The sequence below is a fragment of the Dipodomys merriami genome, unplaced genomic scaffold (genome assembly GCF_024711535.1).
Source record: "Dipodomys merriami isolate MVZ:Mamm:240054 unplaced genomic scaffold, mDipMer1.0.p SCAF_68, whole genome shotgun sequence".
NCBI lineage: Eukaryota > Metazoa > Chordata > Mammalia > Rodentia > Heteromyidae > Dipodomys > Dipodomys merriami.
This window is the reverse complement of record NW_027206268.1, coordinates 4,062,451-4,081,255: the sequence shown is the minus strand read 5'-3', so window position 1 is coordinate 4,081,255 and position 18,805 is coordinate 4,062,451. Positions and strand designations below refer to the sequence as shown.

At 55.9% G+C, this 18,805-nt stretch overlaps 1 protein-coding gene and 1 long non-coding RNA gene across 2 annotated transcripts; one reads left to right on the top strand and one right to left on the bottom strand.

Annotated features, from left to right (window-relative positions):
• The first annotated feature begins 3,794 nt into the window (after positions 1-3,794).
• Foxl2 (forkhead box L2) lies at positions 3,795-5,141 on the top strand. Its single transcript, XM_070005299.1, has one exon. It carries the CDS (start codon positions 3,795-3,797, stop codon positions 5,139-5,141), a length of 1,347 nt encoding a protein of 448 aa, XP_069861400.1.
• A 5,932-nt stretch (positions 5,142-11,073) lies between these two features.
• Positions 11,074-18,731, bottom strand: LOC138815900 (uncharacterized). The gene is made up of 4 exons (XR_011368522.1): positions 18,599-18,731; positions 15,804-15,924; positions 12,404-12,505; positions 11,074-11,462 (listed from the first exon to the last, which is right to left on the bottom strand). It is a non-coding gene; the product is annotated as an uncharacterized lncRNA (long non-coding RNA).
• Positions 18,732-18,805: the final 74 nt, after the last annotated feature.

Genomic DNA, 18,805 nt, shown 5'->3' with positions numbered 1-18,805 from the left:
AAAAAAAAAAAGAATTTATAGTATTGAGAAAAGGAGGAGGAAGAGGAAGAGGAGAGGCAAGGGGAGGGAGGGGAAGGAGGAGGAGGAGGAAGAGGAAGAGCAGGAGGAAGACAAGGAGGAAGAGGAGGAGGAGGAGGAGGAGGAGGAGGAGGAGGAGGAGGAGGAGGAGGAGGAGGAGGAAGAGGAGGAGGAGCAACCACCAGGATGGAGCCCTCCCAGAATTCATCCACAACCCTCCCTAACGGAAGCCCCATAGCTGGGCACCGCTTTGGCATGGAAGAAGGAAACCACCTGCATCTCTGCTCCAAAAGCAGCCCTCTGTGGGTTTTGAGGGGGGGCTGTGTGCCCTGGGGTATGTTCCCAGCAGTGGGAGACGTCCCAGAAAAACAGGCAAATTACCTGATATTTTGAATGGGGGTGGGGGAGAGTGAATTCTGGAGTGCCTGGCTCCCCTCTAAGCCTGGTGGTTGAGGGGGGGGTCATCTTCAACCTCCCCCCTACCCAGTCCTCCCTCCTTTCTATCTCAGAAGGCAAATCAGAGGCCTGAGCAGAAAGGATGGGGTGTCTGGAGATGGCCAGGGGGCTACAGACAAGATGGGAAGGTGAGATGTGTGTGTGTGTGTGAGAGAGAGAGAGAGAGAGAGAGGGAGGGAGAGAGAGAGAGAGAGAGAGAGCCCCTCAGGCAGCCCGGAGTGAGGAAGCGTGTTTATTAACAGGCATGGAGCTAACCCTACACCTGTGTGGCCACTCATTTAGCTCCCCATTTTCCACAAAGCATTCTGACCTCTCCTTGGTCGCTGGGGAGTTGGGGATGGGGGGGGGCGGGGGCTCTGGAAAAGTCAAAACACCCGGCCATGACTTCAAAGGACGCCTAACCGTGGGTTTCCCACGCAGCACAGTTCCTCTGAGAGATGGGTTCTCTGTGAACAGACTGCTGTTGGTGGGGGGCAGGTGAGAAGTCACCCCCGGGAACCAAGGTTTCAAAGAATGAAGGCGATTGGAACAAATGTCTCTTCAGGGCCTGTGGTGGTGGTGGTTGTTGTTTTCGTTCCAAGTCCAAGATAGAATTGTGCACATGGAAAGGAAGAGGGGGGGGGGGGAGAAAATGGTGAATGGAAGGGGAAAGAAGAAAAAGAAAGGCATTAAAGAAGGAAAGGAAAAAGAGAGGGGGTGGGTTGTGGGGACAACAGTGGCTGTCTGTCCGCAGATGTGTTATTTTGCTCACCAACAACTTCAACCCTCACGCCTTGCACACACACACACACACACACGTGCGCATGCGCACACACATATGCATACACATACACCTGCGTTTCTAGCAGTCCCCTATCACTTTGGGAGATAGCTTGGCCATCGCAGCTTCTCCAGGACAGACCCTTCCTCCCTCGGATTGCCACCCGTGACACCCGTGCCCACCCATACACACACTCCCTCACTCACCCCAAGGCCCTGGAAGGAACAACAACAACCAAAGTATCCACTTGTATATTCAAGTAAGCAGCACACTGCACACACGTGACACCTAGGACCACAGGGACCCAGAACAAACCAGGTCCTCTTGCCCCCCCCCACACACACACACGAGCAAAGCAAGGTCAGCCACAATTCAGGAGGTGCCGGGACGGGGTCTCCAGCTGCCTATCACCCTGTGACGAGCTCCCACCCATCCGTCCATCCGTCCATCCACCCATCCACCCATCCATTCACCCATCCATCCATCCATCCATTCACCCATCCACTCATCCATCCATCCACCCATCCATCTCCATCCATCCATCCATCCACCCACCCATCCATCCATCCACTCACCCACCCACCCACCCATCCATCCACCTCTACCCATCCATCTCTACCCATCCATCCATCCACCCACCCATCCATCCATCCACCCACCCACCCATCCATCCACCCATCCATCTCCATCCATCCATCCATCCACCCATCTATCCATCCATCCATCCACCCACCTACCCACCCATCCATCCATCCACTCATCCATCTCTACCCATCCATCCATCCACCCATCCATCCATCCATCCATCCACCCACCCACCCATCCATCCATCCATCCACCCACCCACCCATCCATCCACCCACCCATCCATCCCTGGCTGCATCAGTGACAGCGCCCCCAGAGGAGGGGAAGAAGGCCTGGGCTTCTCCAAGGGGTTTCACGATCGAATTTTCTTTTCTTTCCTTCCTCTCAACCAGCACACGAGCTCTGCCATGCCCCCCCCCGCTAATTTCTCTCTCCCCCCACCTTGGCCATCCCGCCCCCCACCCCGTCTCCACGCGCGCCCCAAGAAGCGCAAAGTTCTTTTTTCTTTTCCTCTTTTTCTTCTTTTTTCTTTCACCTGAGGCTGTGGGGGAGGTGGGGGGGAGGGCCGCACACACCCCCGTCCTGGCTGGGGGGGGCGCGCTCTCCACCCGATGGAGTGGGGGAGGGGCCTCATCCCTCTCCAGGCCTTCCTCCCCCCCAAAAAAGGGGAGAGAGAAAGAGAGAGAGAAAGAGAGAAAGAGAGAGAGAGAGAGAGGCAGGGGTGAACCCCGCCGGGTTTATGAGTTAGATTCCTCCTGCTCCCCCCCCGAGGGTGGGGGGGTCGGGGGATCGGGGATCGGGGGTGGGAGGGTCCCGGCTGGGACTGCGGTGACTCGGCGCTGAGCTCGCCCGTGCGCCCGGCCGGGGCGCCGCCGCCCTGACGCAAGCGGAACTCGGCGGAGCCCCGCACCGCGGCGCGGGGCGCGGGGCGCGGGGCGCGGGGCGCGGAGCTGGGTCCCGGGCGCCCAGCGGATAGCGGGGAGGGGGGGTGGGAGGAGAAGGAGGAGGAGCGGGGCTGGGGTGGGAGGTGGGGGGGGGGAGGACTCCGGCGAGGCAGATCCGACCGGAGACGCGGCGGGGTCGTGGCTCGGGAAACCCAGGAGGAGGAGGAGGCGGGGGGGGGGGGAGGAGGAGGAGGGAGGCGGAGACTTGGCCCGGGGCGGGGAGGGGCCGCGGGGCCGAGCCCTCCCCCTCCTCCCCCTCCTCCCCGTCCCTCGGAGGAGGAGGAGGAGGGCGGCTGACTCCCCGATGGCCCGGGAGAGGCTGACTGCGCTGCGCTCCGCCGGCCTCCCCCCCCATCCCCGTCACTCCCTGGAGGGAGGGGGGGGAAGGAGAGGAACGGGGCGGGGGGGGGAGGAGGGAGGAGAGGGAGGGGAAAGGCGCAGCCAGCGCCGAGCGAGCCCCGAGCGAGCGGGGCCTGCGGCCAGCCCCGCCGCCGCCGCCGCCGGCCCGCACCCGCACCCGCGCGCGCGCGCCCCGCACCGACTTGGAGACGATCGCGCCGGCCGTGCGCGCCCCGCCCGACCAGCGCGGTTTTCTTAGACGTCTCCCCCGCCCTCTCTTCCCTCCGTCCCTCCACCCCGCACCCTACGGGGGAGAGAGACAGACAGACAGACAGACGGGGAGACTTGGACGGATCTCACGGGGTGCCACACACACCCCCTCCCTCCCGGACTTCTCTTAAGCGCCCGGCGCCCAGCGGCGCCCCACGACTTGGGGAAGGGGGGGGGGAGAGAGAAAGAGAGGCGGAGACGAGAGCGAGCGAGCGAGCGAGCCACGATCCCCCGGGCCGCGGCCGCCCCGTGCGCCCCGACTGGGAAGCGACACCCCTCCCTTCCCCATACGACCTCTCCGGGGGAGGGGGGGTCACCGCCCCCCTCCTCCTCCCTCCCTCCCCTCCCTGCTCCCCAATAACCCGGCCTCGGCGCAGCAGCTCCCCCCCTCCCCACCCCCGTCCCCACACCCCGGACACACCATGTCCAGCTACCCGGAGCCGGAGGACGGGGCGGCGGCGGCGGGGACCCGGCCGGCCCCGGACACCACGGGCCGTGGCGGCGGCGGCGGCGGAGGCCGAGCGTCGTCCCGGGAACCGGAGGAAGCGTCGTCGAGCCCGAGCCGAGGCGGGACGGGGAGCGGCGGCGGAGGCCCCGAGAAGCCGGACCCGGCTCAGAAGCCCCCGTACTCGTACGTGGCGCTGATCGCCATGGCGATCCGCGAGAGCGCGGAGAAGCGGCTGACGCTGTCGGGCATCTACCAGTACATCATCGGCAAGTTCCCGTTCTACGAGAAGAACAAGAAGGGCTGGCAGAACAGCATCCGCCACAACCTCAGCCTCAACGAGTGCTTCATCAAGGTGCCGCGCGAGGGCGGCGGCGAGCGCAAGGGCAACTACTGGACCCTCGACCCGGCCTGCGAGGACATGTTCGAGAAGGGCAACTACCGCCGCCGCCGCCGCATGAAGCGGCCCTTCCGCCCGCCGCCCACCGCGCACTTCCCGCCGCCCAAGGCCTTCTTCGGGCCGGGCGGCGCGGCGGCGGCGGGCGGCGCGGGCGGCCCGGGCGCCGCCTGCGGGGTGGGCGCTTTAGGAGCCGGCGGTGGCGGCGGCGGCGGCGGCCTGATGCCGGGCGCCGTGGATGGGTATGGGTACCACCATCACCACCACCATCACCACCACCCGTTGGGCCCCCCCAAATACCTGCAATCGGGGTTCCTCAACAACTCGTGGCCGCTGCCCCAGCCGCCCTCGCCCATGCCCGGTTACGCGTCGTGTCAGATGGCGGCGGCGGCGGCCGCGGCGGCGGCGGCGGCGGCGGCGGCCGCGGCCTCCACCGGACCCGCCGCCGCCGCCGCCGGGGGTCCCGTCGCCGGGGGTGGAGCGGCGGCGGCCGCCGTGGTGAAGGGGCTGACCGGCCCCGCCGCCGCCGCCGCCACCTACGGGCCTTACTCCCGCGTGCAGGGCATGGCGCTGGCCCCCGGCGTGGTGAACTCCTACAACGGCCTGGGAGGCCCACCGACCGCGCCCCCGCCGCCGCCGCCGCCGCCGCCGCCGCCACCGCCACCGCCACCGCCGCCGCCGCCGCCGCATCATCTGCCTCCTCCGCCAGCCCCGCCGCCGCCGCACCACGGAGCCGCCGCGCCGCCCCCCGGGGGTCCGCTGAGCCCCGCCAGCCCCGCCGCCGCCGCGGCCCCGGGCCCCGCGGCCCCCGGCGCGCCCGGCCTGCAGTTCGCCTGCGCCCGGCAGCCCGAGCTCGCCCTGATGCACTGCTCGTACTGGGACCACGACGGCAAGGCGGGCGCGCTGCACCCGCGCCTGGACCTCTGAGGAGCCGCGCGGGGTGCGGGGTGCGGGATGGAGAAGGAAGCGGGGGCCGGGGAGATGGAGCGGTGCGCGCCGTCGGGGCGCGGGAAGGGGGGGGACGCGGAGGAACCCCCACACCCCGGCCACCACCACCCCATCCTCCTCCTCCTCCTCACCACCACCGATCACCACCACCACCACCCCGATCTCCGGTGCCCCGCGCGCTGCTCCACCGGCCCAGGTCGCCAAGCCCCGCGCCCCACCAGCGCACACGCGCGCGCGCGCGTCCCGTCTACCTAGGCCTCGTCGTCTTCGTCGGTCGTCTACCGCCGGCGGGACCCGGATGCACGATCCGAGTCCCCACCACCACACACACACTCACACCTCCCCTCAAAACACAGTCACCCAGGAGAAAAGAGGAGAGAGAGGAGCACGGACGAGCCGGGCCGTGGAGACGCCGCGCACGCACGCACGCACGCACGCGCACTCCGGCTGGACTCTCGGTTTCCCGCGCTCGGCCCGAACCCGGTCTTCCCCCCCAACACCCCACCCCACCCCACTCCGGGGAGGGGGTGCGCGCGGGCCCGACGGCCTCGAGGTGTGGGGGGGGGACAGAAGTCGCCCCTGGTGATGGAAAGGTGTCCAACCCGGGGAACACCCCCACACACTCTCCCCGCCGCAGACCCCGCCACCATCATCATCATCATCACCATCATCATCATCATCATCACCAGCACCCCATCATCCCGGACCTCGAAAGCCCATTGCTCCCCCTCTCTTCCCCCCAAAAAAAACAAAAAGGGGACCTTGGAGTTCTCTGCACTGTGGACCTCTCCAGACTCTGGCGACTGGAGTCTTGCTAAAGGGGAAAAAAGGAGAAAGAAATCGGTGAGACTTTTTAAAAGATACTACTAAAAATAGATATCTGTTTCTAAGGAGGAAAAAAAATATTCACCGGGGAGGGGGAAGAAAAAGGAAAAAAAGAAAGAAACTGGTAAGGTTTTTGGTTTTGGGGTTCCCTCCCACACCTTTGGCTTGGCCTGGCAGTGATTGTGGTGTTTGTTCCATGGAGAAAGAAGCTTTTTTTTTCTTTTCTTTTCGCGTCGTGTTCGTTCCTCAGTTTCTCTTCTGGGATAGAAAATGCAGTAGAACCTCCCCACCACCACCACCTCCCAACAGGCTCCCCCCAAAAATCAGGCCTTCCGAGAGAGCTGTGTTGGGGAGGTAAGACCAGGAGAGCTGTGCAGAAGGAGGTTTGGTGTGGTTTTCTTGGGTTGTTTTTTTTGTTTTGTTTTTTTTGGGGGGGAGGTTGTCTGTCGATCGAACCCAGGGGAAGTTGATTCTCTCCTTCTCTGAAGAATAAAATAAAATAACATTAGAAGTAAAAGGAAGATTTTCCTTCCTCCCCCCTCCATCTCCTCCGATGCCAACCCCCATACCTGGCCGGCTCACCAAAAACAAAAAACAAAACAGGGCAGGAAAAATCCTCCTCGATTTTCTTTTTCTTTTCTTTTCCCAAGGTCTTCTTTTCCCTCCCCTGAACGCAGGGAAGAAGAAATGTGAAACTTCATGTCTCCCTGTCCAGCCCAGACAAGCTTTTCTGTGTTTGTGTGTGTGTGTGTGGCAGGGAGCTCACGGTCCTGAAAAGCCTTTGACCTGGTTGTTGTCCTGTATGTGTGTTTTGTTTTGAGGGACCAAATTTTCTAGACAGCACTTTTGTCTTAACTTGTGCGTGAGTGCACGCGCGCGTGTGTGCCTTGTTGATTCCTGAATAAATTTTCGATGGTTTTTCTTTTGACACGGACTTAGCATTATTTCCCTTGCGCCCTACTTCAGCAGCTACATAAAAGCAAAACCGTTCTTCGCTCTCCTCTTCGCTCTTCCCCTCCTCACCCCCTGCAGGATTGAGAGACTCTTAAGGGTGGCTGGCTTTTGCAGTTGGTGCTTTGTTTTCTTAGAGATTGTTTTCGGTGTTAACGGTGTGGAAGCTGTTTGACCTCAGCAGCCTTTTTGTCTGCTGTCGTTGGATCTAAGGGTGTCTATTCCTCCCTGTCACCCACCCCCTCCCCGCACGCATTTAGAGTCTGCCTCCTCCTAGGCATAAGGGCTGTATTATTATTATTATTATTATTATTATTATTATTATTATTATTATTATTGCTTACATACTTTTAAGGGTTTTGTTTTGTTTCGTTTCTCCCTAGTATCACAGCTTTGAGGGCATTATTCTCGGTGCAAGCTCCTAGTTTCTTTGACCCATTGCTTGATTCTTCTTCTTTTTTTAATCGTCAGAAGTCATCCATGTTAAGGGTTTCAGAGGAGAACTGCATGAGACTGTGGGACTCCAGAAATCAAATCCTGGGTCTTTCTCTTCCGGGACTGCGATCTTCAAATAACAAATTAAGAACCAGGCTTCGCTGTCTGCACATAAAGTATTTGACTCACTTGTAGCCTAAATTTCCCTCTGCCGCCGGGGAGTGGGGGGTACAGATTAATGCCTCCCTTCATTTTTTTTTTAATTTTTGGATAAGAAGACAGGTATGGTCTATCATGTCCCTGGAACATAACAGCAATCAGATCCTCTGCCCTACCACCTTCTTCTTCCTCCTCCTCCTCCTCCTCCTCCTCCCCGGCCTGGTCTCTGTAGCAAAGGTGGTTAATCTGGGCTGGAAACAGGGGTAACCCACAAGGATTTAAACTCTCAGATTAGCCCACTGAGGTTCAGGCTGTGGGAGTATCAGGGTGATTCGCTGCCCCAGGACTCTGTCTTCCTTCTGGCCACCATAGAGACTTGCAGGTAGTCTTCGATTGCCTGGCTGAAACGGGGACTGGAGCCTGCTGGGTAGAAGGCTTGGATCGCCAGGCTAGGAACCGAGGTTCTGTTGGGGCTGACAGTTTAAGAAGCTGGTGTGGCCTGGTGTGAGGGTGTTCCAGAGTCTGGGTAACACTGGGAGTTAAGAGAGAGCCACGCTGGGTGGTGTGAGCTGGCTCCTGCTTTCTGTGGTCGTGTATAGTCTGTTCCCCGCTGTGCTGCGTGCATTCATGCCCTGACCCGGTGACAGGCTAGGGGTGTGTGTGTGTGTGTGTGTGTGTGTGTGTGTGTGTGTGTGTGTGTGTGTGATTCACCTGCACAGAAGGCACCTACTTGGGGGGGGGTTGTAAACACCACATGGGTGACATGTAGGGGTGTCTCCTAGAACCACGGTGAAGTCACATCTCGTGGTGCGAACAGTCCTATATATATTCCCACCTTGCGGGTTCAAAACACAACTTCGCCTTCACCGGCCAGAGGCTTGCTGCTGCCGCCATTCCGGGGCTGTCTGTCTGTCTGTCTGTCTGTCCGTACTACCCCTACAGCTGTCATGCCGAATGAAAGAGGCCGGTCAGGACAGCCTCGGAGCCTAAGCCTCTCTCCCCGGTGGGCAGGTGGTTGCCCTCCTCCTGCAGATGGGGAAATGGGCTAAGCCGGACTCTGAGCCAAGGCAGGAAAGCCCCCCACCAAGTTAGGGGGTGAACCGAAGGGATCGCTGGGGTGAAGTGTTCAAAGGGATTGAGGAGGGAGCAGAGCCTAACAGCACTTTCCCAGAGCTTTCTGAAAGCTCTGAATCTTGGCCCTTTCTTCCCCTCCACTGCAGTTTGAAGCGAGAGCAGACTTTCTTCACGTCTCCCGCCTGCCCTGTCTTTCCTCTCCCTCGATGCGCTTCAATCGAAGAAGCTGAGTTAGACATTTTCCTCCGTGAGAACAAAAGTTAAAGATAGTTCCTGACCTGCTAGCATTCATACTTTAACAGACACAGTCCACCTTTGGATGGCCAGCAGGCCGTGTGTGTGTGTGTGTGTGTGTGTGATTGTATATGTAAATACATGGTGAATAGAATTCGATACAAATGCTGATTTCTGAAGTCCTGGGTAATGAGTGGCTATACAAGAGTTGAAAGATGTATGCGTGTATGCGTGCATGATGTGTGTACAAATATCTTCTCTGTAACCACTGGTGCATTGAGCCCCTTGTCATTTTTTTTTCATTTTTGTGGGGGGATTTTTTGGTGTTGTGTGTGCCAATCCTGGGCACTGTTCCTGAGGGTTTTTTTTGGGGGGGGTTGTTGTTGTTGTTGTTTTTGCTCAAAGCTAGCGCTCTACCCCTTGTAACCACAATTCCTCCACCTCCAGCTTTTTGATCATTCATTGGAGATAAGAATCTCAGGACTTTCCTGCCCAGGCTGGCTTGGAACCCTTGATCCTCAGATCTCAGCCTCCTGAGTAGCTAGGATGACAGGCGTGAGCCACCAGCGGCCGGCCTCCCTTCGCGCGTAAATACAAGTTCTTTACTCCCACATCCCCTAAAATGGCCCAACATAAGTGGGTTGGGAGAGAGATACATGGTTCTCAGATGGGACTAGAGACTAAGAAAAGAAAGGAATGGAACTTAGGGAGCTGTAGAATGGCTCCCCAAAACTGTCCAGAGCTCCCACACATTCACGAAGAGTAACCTGGGGTCCTCACCCCAGGTTTGACTGGCAAGAAATTAAAAAAGAAAAATCTTTCACCAGAGGTTAGGTGCATCCAACCTTTTACCCAAGACAGAAAGATAGGGTATGTGGAGCCCCCTGGTGGTGGGTGGAAATTGGGGGGCAAGAGACTGTGGACCCCGAAACTTTCTAAGACTGAGCTCTGGAGACCCCCCTGGAGCATGCAAATCCCTGGTCTCCAGGAATGGATCCTACGCTAGATTTTTTTTTTAATTTTCCAAGCCCAAGAGCCTGCAGGGTCTCGACTTCGCTTGTCTACCTTGGGAGTGGCCCTGGGACCTGCCCTGTTGTCTTTGCCCCTCACTTTGTGGGGCCCCAGGTGCCTTTGGGGGCTTCAAGGAGAATTGAGACCAGAAGCCCAGGCCTCAGTCCTTCGTGATGGAGGTCCCGGAGATTCTGGTCTAGGACATAGATACTCTCAGCTCTGGCTTGGGGACAACTAGAAATGTGTGTGTTCTCAAACCCAAGTCTTTTTTTTAAACAATTTTTTTTCTTGGTGTTTTGTTTTGTGGTGTGGTGTGGTGCCAGGAACTGAGGTCTAAACTCAGCCTTCCCTGTCCCTGAGCTCCTTTGGCTCAAGACTGGTGCTTTACCACTTGAGCCACAGCTCCACTTCTGGTTTTTTTATCTTAATTTTTCTGATTAATTGGGAATAAGAGTCTCAGAGGTTTTCCTGCCTGGGCTGTACTTGGACCACAATCCTCAGATCTCAACCTCCGGAGTAGAAGGAGCTAGGATTATAGGCGTGAACCACCGGTGGCAATGCGGCTCTGATTTGATGATGGACTTGATTTTGGGGCCCTGTCACCCCAAGGAGCAGGCCAGAGCCGGGTGAGAAAGATACAGGGGCTAGGTCTGTAACCCTAAGCAGAACATCCATGTTTCAGATTTCCCTTTGCTCATCGATAAAGTACAGATGATAGCATATATCTCAGAGGTGTCAAAAATATTTGAATATTCTCATTGAAAGTAGATGCTTGATGATGTTGTCCCATTAAGCAAAGACAGGAGAGAGGGAGGGAGAGAAAAGGGACAGAAAGGGAAGGGAAAGGAAGGGAAGGGGAGGGAGGCCTCTAGTAATAACTCCGAAAGAGTCCAAACAGCTTCCCCTACCCAAGCCTCCTCTGAGCACCCCAAGATCCCATACAACCTTACCAGGATCCAGGCACAGGGGAGATTGCGTTCATCCTACACAGTTGTCGGCAGAAGGAGGAGTATCCTATTGCCCTTCCCAATAAACATCTTTACTCCCAGGGGCACTGAAGTGAACCCCAGAAGCTGCCCGGTACTTCACCATGCAGGCCTTGCTGGCTTTCTTTGGAGAGAAAGGTCTGGCTGCACCCCCCAAGGGCAAGAGACCCAGGGGTCTTCCGTGGCCTCCCTCCAGGATGCGATCGTGTTTACATTTGTCTTTCCTTTCCTTTTATTTTATCTTTTTTTTTTTCAAAAGAGCAGAAGGTAGCCACCCAAGAGGAGGTGGCCAGGGAGGTCAGCTGGGGGCGGGCACTGCGCCCTCCCTCCTCGCCTTTGTGGAGAATCGGGAAACCTGAGGGGCAAACGCAGGAAGCGGGTTGAGCCGAGCTTCAGCCTACAGAGGCCCCGGCCTTGGGTGGCGGGCAGAGGAGGGCAGGGCAGGGCAGGAAGATGACCCTGGGTGTCCTAGACCTGTCACAGGCCTGTGGGGTGTCAATGCCGGTGCAGATTCTCACTCGGATTCCCAGACGCCTGCTGAACCCCGCATTTCAGCTCCGAACAACAGCAGCAGCAACAAATCAGGGGCGAGGGGAACGAACTTCGGGTGGTCTGTATCCAGGGCCTGGGAAAGGAAGCCCCTCCCTAAGTCTCTAATCTCCCTGGACTGTGACCCCAAGATTCTCCCAGCTTCCCTCTGTACCCCATTCCCATAGGGAGACCAGCTCTGATGCCACCACCACGTTCAGATGCCAGCCTGCCCAGTCTCCTCCAGCATGAATAGTTGTATTAAATGGAATAAAACAAAAACCTCCCCCCCCCCCCGGCCTGGGGTTCTTCCTCTGTGTAAAAGAAAAAGAAAAGAAAGCAAAAAAAAAAAAAAAAAAAAAAACCAAAAAACAAAACAAAAAAAAGTGGTTGACCAAGGTAGGCAGAAAAAAAAAATTGTGATTTTCCCCCCAGGAAACTTTCATTTCTGCTCTTTGCTCTTATTTTCTGGTAGGTTTCGAGGAGAGGTGGGGGGGGGAGGAAATTTGACACATATTTAGACCCAAAAAAAAAAGCTATCCCCCCCCCAACAATCACCGAAGACTGTAAGGACAACCAGGAAACCAAGCCTGTGCCCGTGGTGACACTGAGTCTTTGTCTTCTTTCCTGAAGCCCCCAGGACGGCTGACCGCTGACCACAGGGGTCAGTGCCCTGGGAGACCCAGGGAAGGAACGGGGGGGGGGGGAGGAGGCAGCGTTCACCCCAAACCAGGCAGGATCAGGGAGATTTGTAGCGCTCAGGCCTTGAGGATCTATACAACCCGTCCTGGAATTTCCATTTTCCCCTCACACACCTCCCCTCCCCGACTTCTGCCACTCAATTCTTTTTGTTGTTGTCGGTGGTGGTGTGTTTTGTTTTTCTATTGAAAAACTCCAGGGAGGGTGAGGAGTAGAGACTCCCCCCCTCCCCACTCTGTCCTCACAAGCCCAGTCAGGCTAAACTTCTTATTTTATTTTTTCTGACACTGACACTGTGTTGCTAACCCGCTGGGCTGAATGGGTGGGATTTGAACTCACAGAACGTCTGTCCCAGCGGATGCTTCTGTGCCTTGTGGATCGGATCATTCCAGGCCAGGCTTCCTCAAACACGCTCCACCCTTTCGGATACCTGCAGAAAATCTGCGGAAAAGGCAGAGGAGAGTTTGTGAAGCCCGAAGTTTCTCTTCTTCTTTTTCCTTAAGTTGGGGTAGGTGGTTCTACCACTTGAGCCATACCTCCCCTACCAGCTTTGGGCGATTCATTGGAGATAAGAGTCTCCGGGATTTCCCTTCGTCCCCCTCTCCCACCCAGCCCCAACCCCCTCCACCCCCCAGGCTGGCTTCAAACTATAATCCTCAGATCTCAGCCACCTGAGTAGCTAGGATGACGGGCGTGAGAGCCAGTGATCTGGGCTCAGATGTGAGATTGAAAAACGTTCTGTAGAGAGTGGGCCTGGGGCAGCCCCCCCCCCAAAAATTGTCCCCCAGTTGCACCTGGGTAAAGTGAATGAAGGCAGACAAGAATCCCTTCCAAGGAAAAGGAGATCTGGGGAGGGGAACACCTCTCGGGTTTCCTAGACCTCCCAGTATATATCTTCCTAGCCAGGGCTGTAGTCCCCCCAAAGCACCCCAGAATTACATAGGCACCCTGCCCCTCCAGGCCTATGTGGTGTATAAACCCCCGAGACCCCGGTGGCTTCTCACCCTCTCCATTTCCTATTGGCTCCTCCCCCTCCCCAAGCAACCAGCACTGGGGTCTCTTGCCCCCCTCCCGAAACTGGAGGTGCCCACCGCCACCCCCCACCCGCAGATGAAAGATAAAGGATCCAGGCGCTGACCTAAAGACCCGGATCCGGCCTTTTCCGCACCCCCAGAGCTACACCCGCGAATCCACTTCCCCTGTACGCCGCTGACCCAGCGCCGGCCAAAGGCTGGGTAGAACTCAGCCTACAATCGGCCTGGTGTTTGCACGTGTGGAATCCAGGAGGGTATGCACAGGACTGCAGGTGTGTGTGTGTGTGTGTGTGTGTGTGTGTGTGTGTGTGCGCGTGGCCATGCACGAGTGCCTTTGTCATGTGTGTACCATGGCTGGCTGGTGTGCACACTGACATGTGAATGACATTTACAAATCGTACCTTACAAGGACACAGGCCTTACACTCGGGGTGTGTGTGTGTGTGTGTGTGTGTGTGTGTGTGTGATTGTGTGTGTGTGTGTGATTGTGTGTGTGTGTGTGTGTGTGTGTGTGTTTGCGCCGGGCCTTTGGGTTTGCATCCCTGAGCTTCTTTTTGCTTTCCCACTTGAATCACAGCACCACTTCCAGCTTTGTTGCTGTGGTTGTTCGTTCGTTGGAGATAAGAGTCTGATGGACTTCAGGCTGCTTTTGATCCTCCGATCTCAGCCCCCAGCCCTTTCCAGGCAGTTGTCAGTTGACAAATCTGTCCTGGGACTGAACTCCAAAAAGAGTCCCCCAGGATGGAGCATACCCCACCCCCCTCTTCTCCACCCAGGCTGCCCAGGAGGCCCATTGTGACTCAAACAGGGCTCATTTGCAAATTCATTGGCGGGGGGGGGGGGGGGGGGGGGGGGGCGGGGGGGGGGCGGAGGCTGGGCACTTCAGATCTAGCCAGAGTACAGGTCAGCTCCCATGACTGTAGGGTTGTGGCCCCTGGCTAAGGGACCCCCCCCCAAAGCCTGTGAGGGGGGCTGTCTGAAAGCCAGTCAATCAAAGCCAGGAAACCAAGGGCCCTAAGTCCTGCCAGACCAGAACCGAGGTTCTGAGCTCTAATGCCCCTGAGAGACCCCAGAGCTCCCAGCACTAACTCCCCAGCACTGAGCTGGAGCCCCTAGTTAGGGGTATATACCCCCCTACTTGTACCTTCCAGGACAATCACCTGGAGACAGACAGACAGGCAGACAGACAGAGACAGAGACAGAGAGAGAGTACTAGGGCTTGAACTCAGGGCCTGGTCACTGTCTCCTTGCTTTTTTCCCCTCAAAGCTGGTGCTCTACTCCCTGAGCCACAGTACCATGTGTGGTTAATTGGAGATAAGAAGAGATGTGGCCAAAAGGGAATGCTACTACACTCCGTTGGTGGTGGGAATGTAAACTGGTTCAACCAATCTGCAAAGTAGTCTGGAGGTTCCTCAAAAGACTAAACATAGAGAGCTTTCCATTCCCATGCATTTACCCAAACAATCACAAACAAGGCCACACTAAAGCCACCAGCACAACTATGTTCACTGCAGCATTATTTACCATAGGTAAGATATGGGACCAACCCAGATGCCCCTCAGTAGATGAACGGATCAAGAGGAGATGGTATATATTCACAATGGAATTCTAGGCTTCCATCAGAAAGAAGGACCATTGGAGACAAGAGTCTCACAGACTTTTTTTCTTTTTTTGCCAGTCCTGGGGCTTGATCTCAGGGCCTGGGCACTGTCTCTGATTTTCTTTTGCTCAAGGCTAGCATTCTACTGCCTGATCCACAGTGCCACTTCCGGCTTCTCCTGTGTATGTGGTACTGAGGAATCAAACCTAGGGCTTCATGCCTGCTAGGCGAGCACTCTACCACTGAGCCACATTCCCAGCCCTCACAGACCTTTTCTGACCTGGCCGGCTACAAACTATAATCCTCAGATCTCAGCCTCCTGAGTAGCTAGGATGACAGGTGTGAGCCACCAACACCAGGCAGGAATATCCTTAGAAATGTTTTTGTACCCTTGTAATCTATTACAGAATAACATGTATGACTGTGTACAGTGTGTGTGTGTGTGTGTGTGTGTGTGTGTGTGTGTGTGTGGCTGCCCCAGGTGGCAGTGTTCAGCATCACCACCTCTCCTTGCCCCAATCTTGGGGATCCCTGGACAATCACACCTGCCCCCACAGAAGGCTGCCACTGGCTGAGGAAAGATGGGGGGGAGGGGGAATCTCCACTCTGTGTTCAGATCCCTTTGCTCTCAGCCACCTCAACGTTGATTGGGTCCAGGTTTGTGACCAAGAGCCAGACCAGAGTCATCTGTAAACTCCACCTGACGGCAGGGTTTCTTGGCTGACGCCTGTAGTCCTTCACAACCCAGGAGGCTGAGATCTGAGGATCAGGATTGGGGTTCCAAGCCAGCCTGGGCAGAAAAGTCTGCGAGACTTTTCTGTTCAATGAACTACCACCACCACCACCACCACCCCAAAAAAAAAAAACAGCCAGAAGTGGCACTGTGGCACAAATGGTAGAGCACCAGCCTTGAGCAAAATAAATAAGCTAAGGGTCAATGCCTAGGCCCTGAGGTCAAGCCCTAGGACCACACACGCGCGCACACACACACACACACACACACACACACACACACACACACACACACACACACACACACACACACACACACACACACAGCCTAGGACCAATCAACATTATACCTGAAGATCTGCCATGTCAGTACCTTGCCAAGCCAAATGCAGCCCCTGTCCTGGGTTTGCTGTGCGCCAGACCTCCTAGCGATGTGGAAGAGATGGACAGTGCCTTCACCGTGACCCCGCAGGAGTTGGTTCCTCTTCTCTGACCTGAATTGTACAGCTGAGATCAGGCCTTCCACATCAAGCTCTTTTGTTTTTTTTTTTTTAATGTTTTGGTACGTATTCAAGTTCACACTCCACCCAGTGTCTGAACAAAGAAAGCTTCCATGCACCAGCCATGGAGGTCTGTCTACCTCTACACAGTGGCTGGCAGTGGCTGGTCTTGAGGGGGGCGGGGGCTGCTGAAATGACCCTCTACCTCTACTCCTGACCTTAATCATTCCCACACAAGCCTCCTGGCATCGAGCCTGGTCCAGGTTATCAGGGCTCTGCTCTAGGCCTCCAAAGGTAGAGACAATCAGCACCACCACCACCACCACCCCCCCTCTCCCGGGCTCGGGCTGTTTAAACCAGAACAGTTAAAACAGGAAAATCTGCAAGGCCTGCGTTCAGGAGGAATCCGGCTATTGTTGGGTCAAGAGATGATATTTTTTGTTCCTAAAATAAAAGTTACATTTGCTGCTTTAGACACGCACGTGCATGTGTGTGTGTGCGCGCACACACACACATACATACACACACAAGCTCAGAAGGCAGCCAAAGCTGCCAAATGGGAAAGTTTCCTTTGCCATCCATGGTTGAGGCCCTCCAACAAGCCTGAATTTCTCTAGGCTTTGATGGGTACATTCACAGACGAAACTTTTGTTCATCTCTCAGGCAAAAATAAAAGGATTTCAAACTCCATTTCTCTTGCCAGACTCCAGTGGCTCCTGCCTAGAATCCTAGCCATTTAGGAGAGGCTGAGATTGGAGGATCTAGGTTCGAAACCAGCCCCAGGCAGGAAAGACCATGAGACTCTTAACTCTCATTAAAATAATAGCTAAAAAAATAATAATAATATAATAGCTAAAGCTAAAAAAAAAAAAAGCTAGAGGTCTTGTTCAAATGATAGAGTACCTATCTAACAAGTGATTCAAATCCCAGTATTATCAAAACAAAACAAAACGGAGTGGGGGGAGGGAAGGAATCCTTCTTCTAGAATTTATAGATAATAGAAACACCAGCTATATAATCTCAGCACTTGGGAAACAGAGGCAGGAAGGTCTTGAGTTCAAGGCCAGCCTGTGCTACATAGACTGTCACACAAAAAAAAACAAAACTAAGGGACTGGGAAGGCGGCTCAGTGGTAGAGCGCTTGCCTTGCATGCATGAGGCCCTCGGTTCGATTCCTCAGTACCACCTAAGCAGAAAAAGCCGGAAGTGGCGCTGTGGCCCAAGGGGTAGAGTGCTAGCCTTGAGCAAAAGAAGCTCAGGGACAGTGCCCAGGCCCTGAATTCAAGCCCCACGACTCACATACACAAAACCAACAATAAAACAACAGCTTTCAGAAACTAGCTGGAGAGGGGGAAGAGGTGGACAGGTGTAGCTCTACTGGTAGAATCCTTGTGTACCATGTGTAAGACCCAGGGTGCATCCTCCTATCCCCCGCCCAAATAAATAACAGACTCCAAGGAAAACAGGGAATCTAGGCAGATCATCAGTGGATGCATCTTACTAGCTAGTGGGGGCCCCACAGACACCTTCCTCCCCAAGTTCTTGGCCATCTGAACACCAGGGCCAGGATGGGAGGCCAGAGGCCTTGTTAGCCCTGTGTCATATGTCAGATGACTTTTTTTATTGCTATTGTCGGTCGTGGGTCTTGAACTCAGGGCTCGGCGCTGTCCCTCAGTTCTTCAGCTCAAGGTGAGTGCTCTATCACTTGAGCCACAGCGCCATTTCTGGTTTTCTAGTGATTCATTGGCGATAAAGAGTCTCACGGACTTTCCTGCCCCAGGCTGGCTTTGAACCACGATCCTCAGATCTCAGCCTCCTGAGTAGCTAGGATGACAGGAATGAACTACCAGTGCCTGGATGTCAGGTGACTTTTTAAAGACTGTCACTGGACCAGTCATCAACAGTGTTCACCTGCAAAATGCACATTGTGTGTGTGTAGAGCTTAAACTCTGGGCCTGGATGCTGTCCCTGAGCTTTTGTGTTCAAGGCTGGTGCTCTACACCGTGGAATGGAGCCTCAGCTCCACTTCTGGCTTTTTGGTAGTTCACTGGAGATAAGAGTCTCTCCAAGTTTCCTGCTCGGGCTGGCTTTGAACCTTGATCCTCAGTACTCAGCCTCCTGAGTAGCTAGGATGACAGGCGTGAGCCACTGATGCCATTTACAAAGTGCAATCTCAGGTTCCACCATACCCCATCCTTCTTGGGAAATCACACTGGCTTGGGGGAGTGGGACTTGGGGGTGACCAGGGCTAGCACCCCAAGGCAGAGGCCCCTCCAAGCGTAGAAGGCCAGCAGTCCCCGGGGTCCTCGGGTGGGTAGCTTCTGCGGGCAAGAATGACGGCCGTGAGATTCCACTCTGACTGAGTTTGTTCCATTCCGGGAGGAATAATTTGTTTCGTATTGGAATCAAAGCGCCTCTCTTGGCTCTTCTGTTTTATCTCGGCCGCTCAAGGCCCCGTGGGAAGGGGGCTCAGCCAGGGCCCAACGGCTGCTTTCCATTAGGGCCAGCATGGTCTCCATTATAACGCCAGCTCCGTGCAAGAGTCTGTCCCTGCTAACGGGACACAGCTGACCCTCCTCTGTGCCCTGACACTCCAGGGACCTGCCCCGCCCTACCCTGGTACAGATACCTCCACAGCGGGAAGAAGAACTGGGTGCCTGGAGCTCACCTCGGCCCTCAGTACATGGACCTCAGCTCCACAACAGGGCTGTCATGGTGCCTGCCATTCAGACAGCATCCCCTCCAAGGGCACTGGAGGCCTCTATCTGCTTGGTGAAAGGAAATTCACAGGTCTCTGGAAATATAGGACCACAGCCTGCCAAAGGTGATGGGGGAGGAAGAAGATATTGTAGGGTATTTCAGTTTTGTCTGAAAC

Excerpts from the sequence above, each read along its gene's own strand:
- Foxl2 (XM_070005299.1), top strand. The coding sequence starts at position 3,795 with ATGTCCAGCTACCCGGAGCCGGAGGACGGGGCGGCGGCGGCGGGGACC.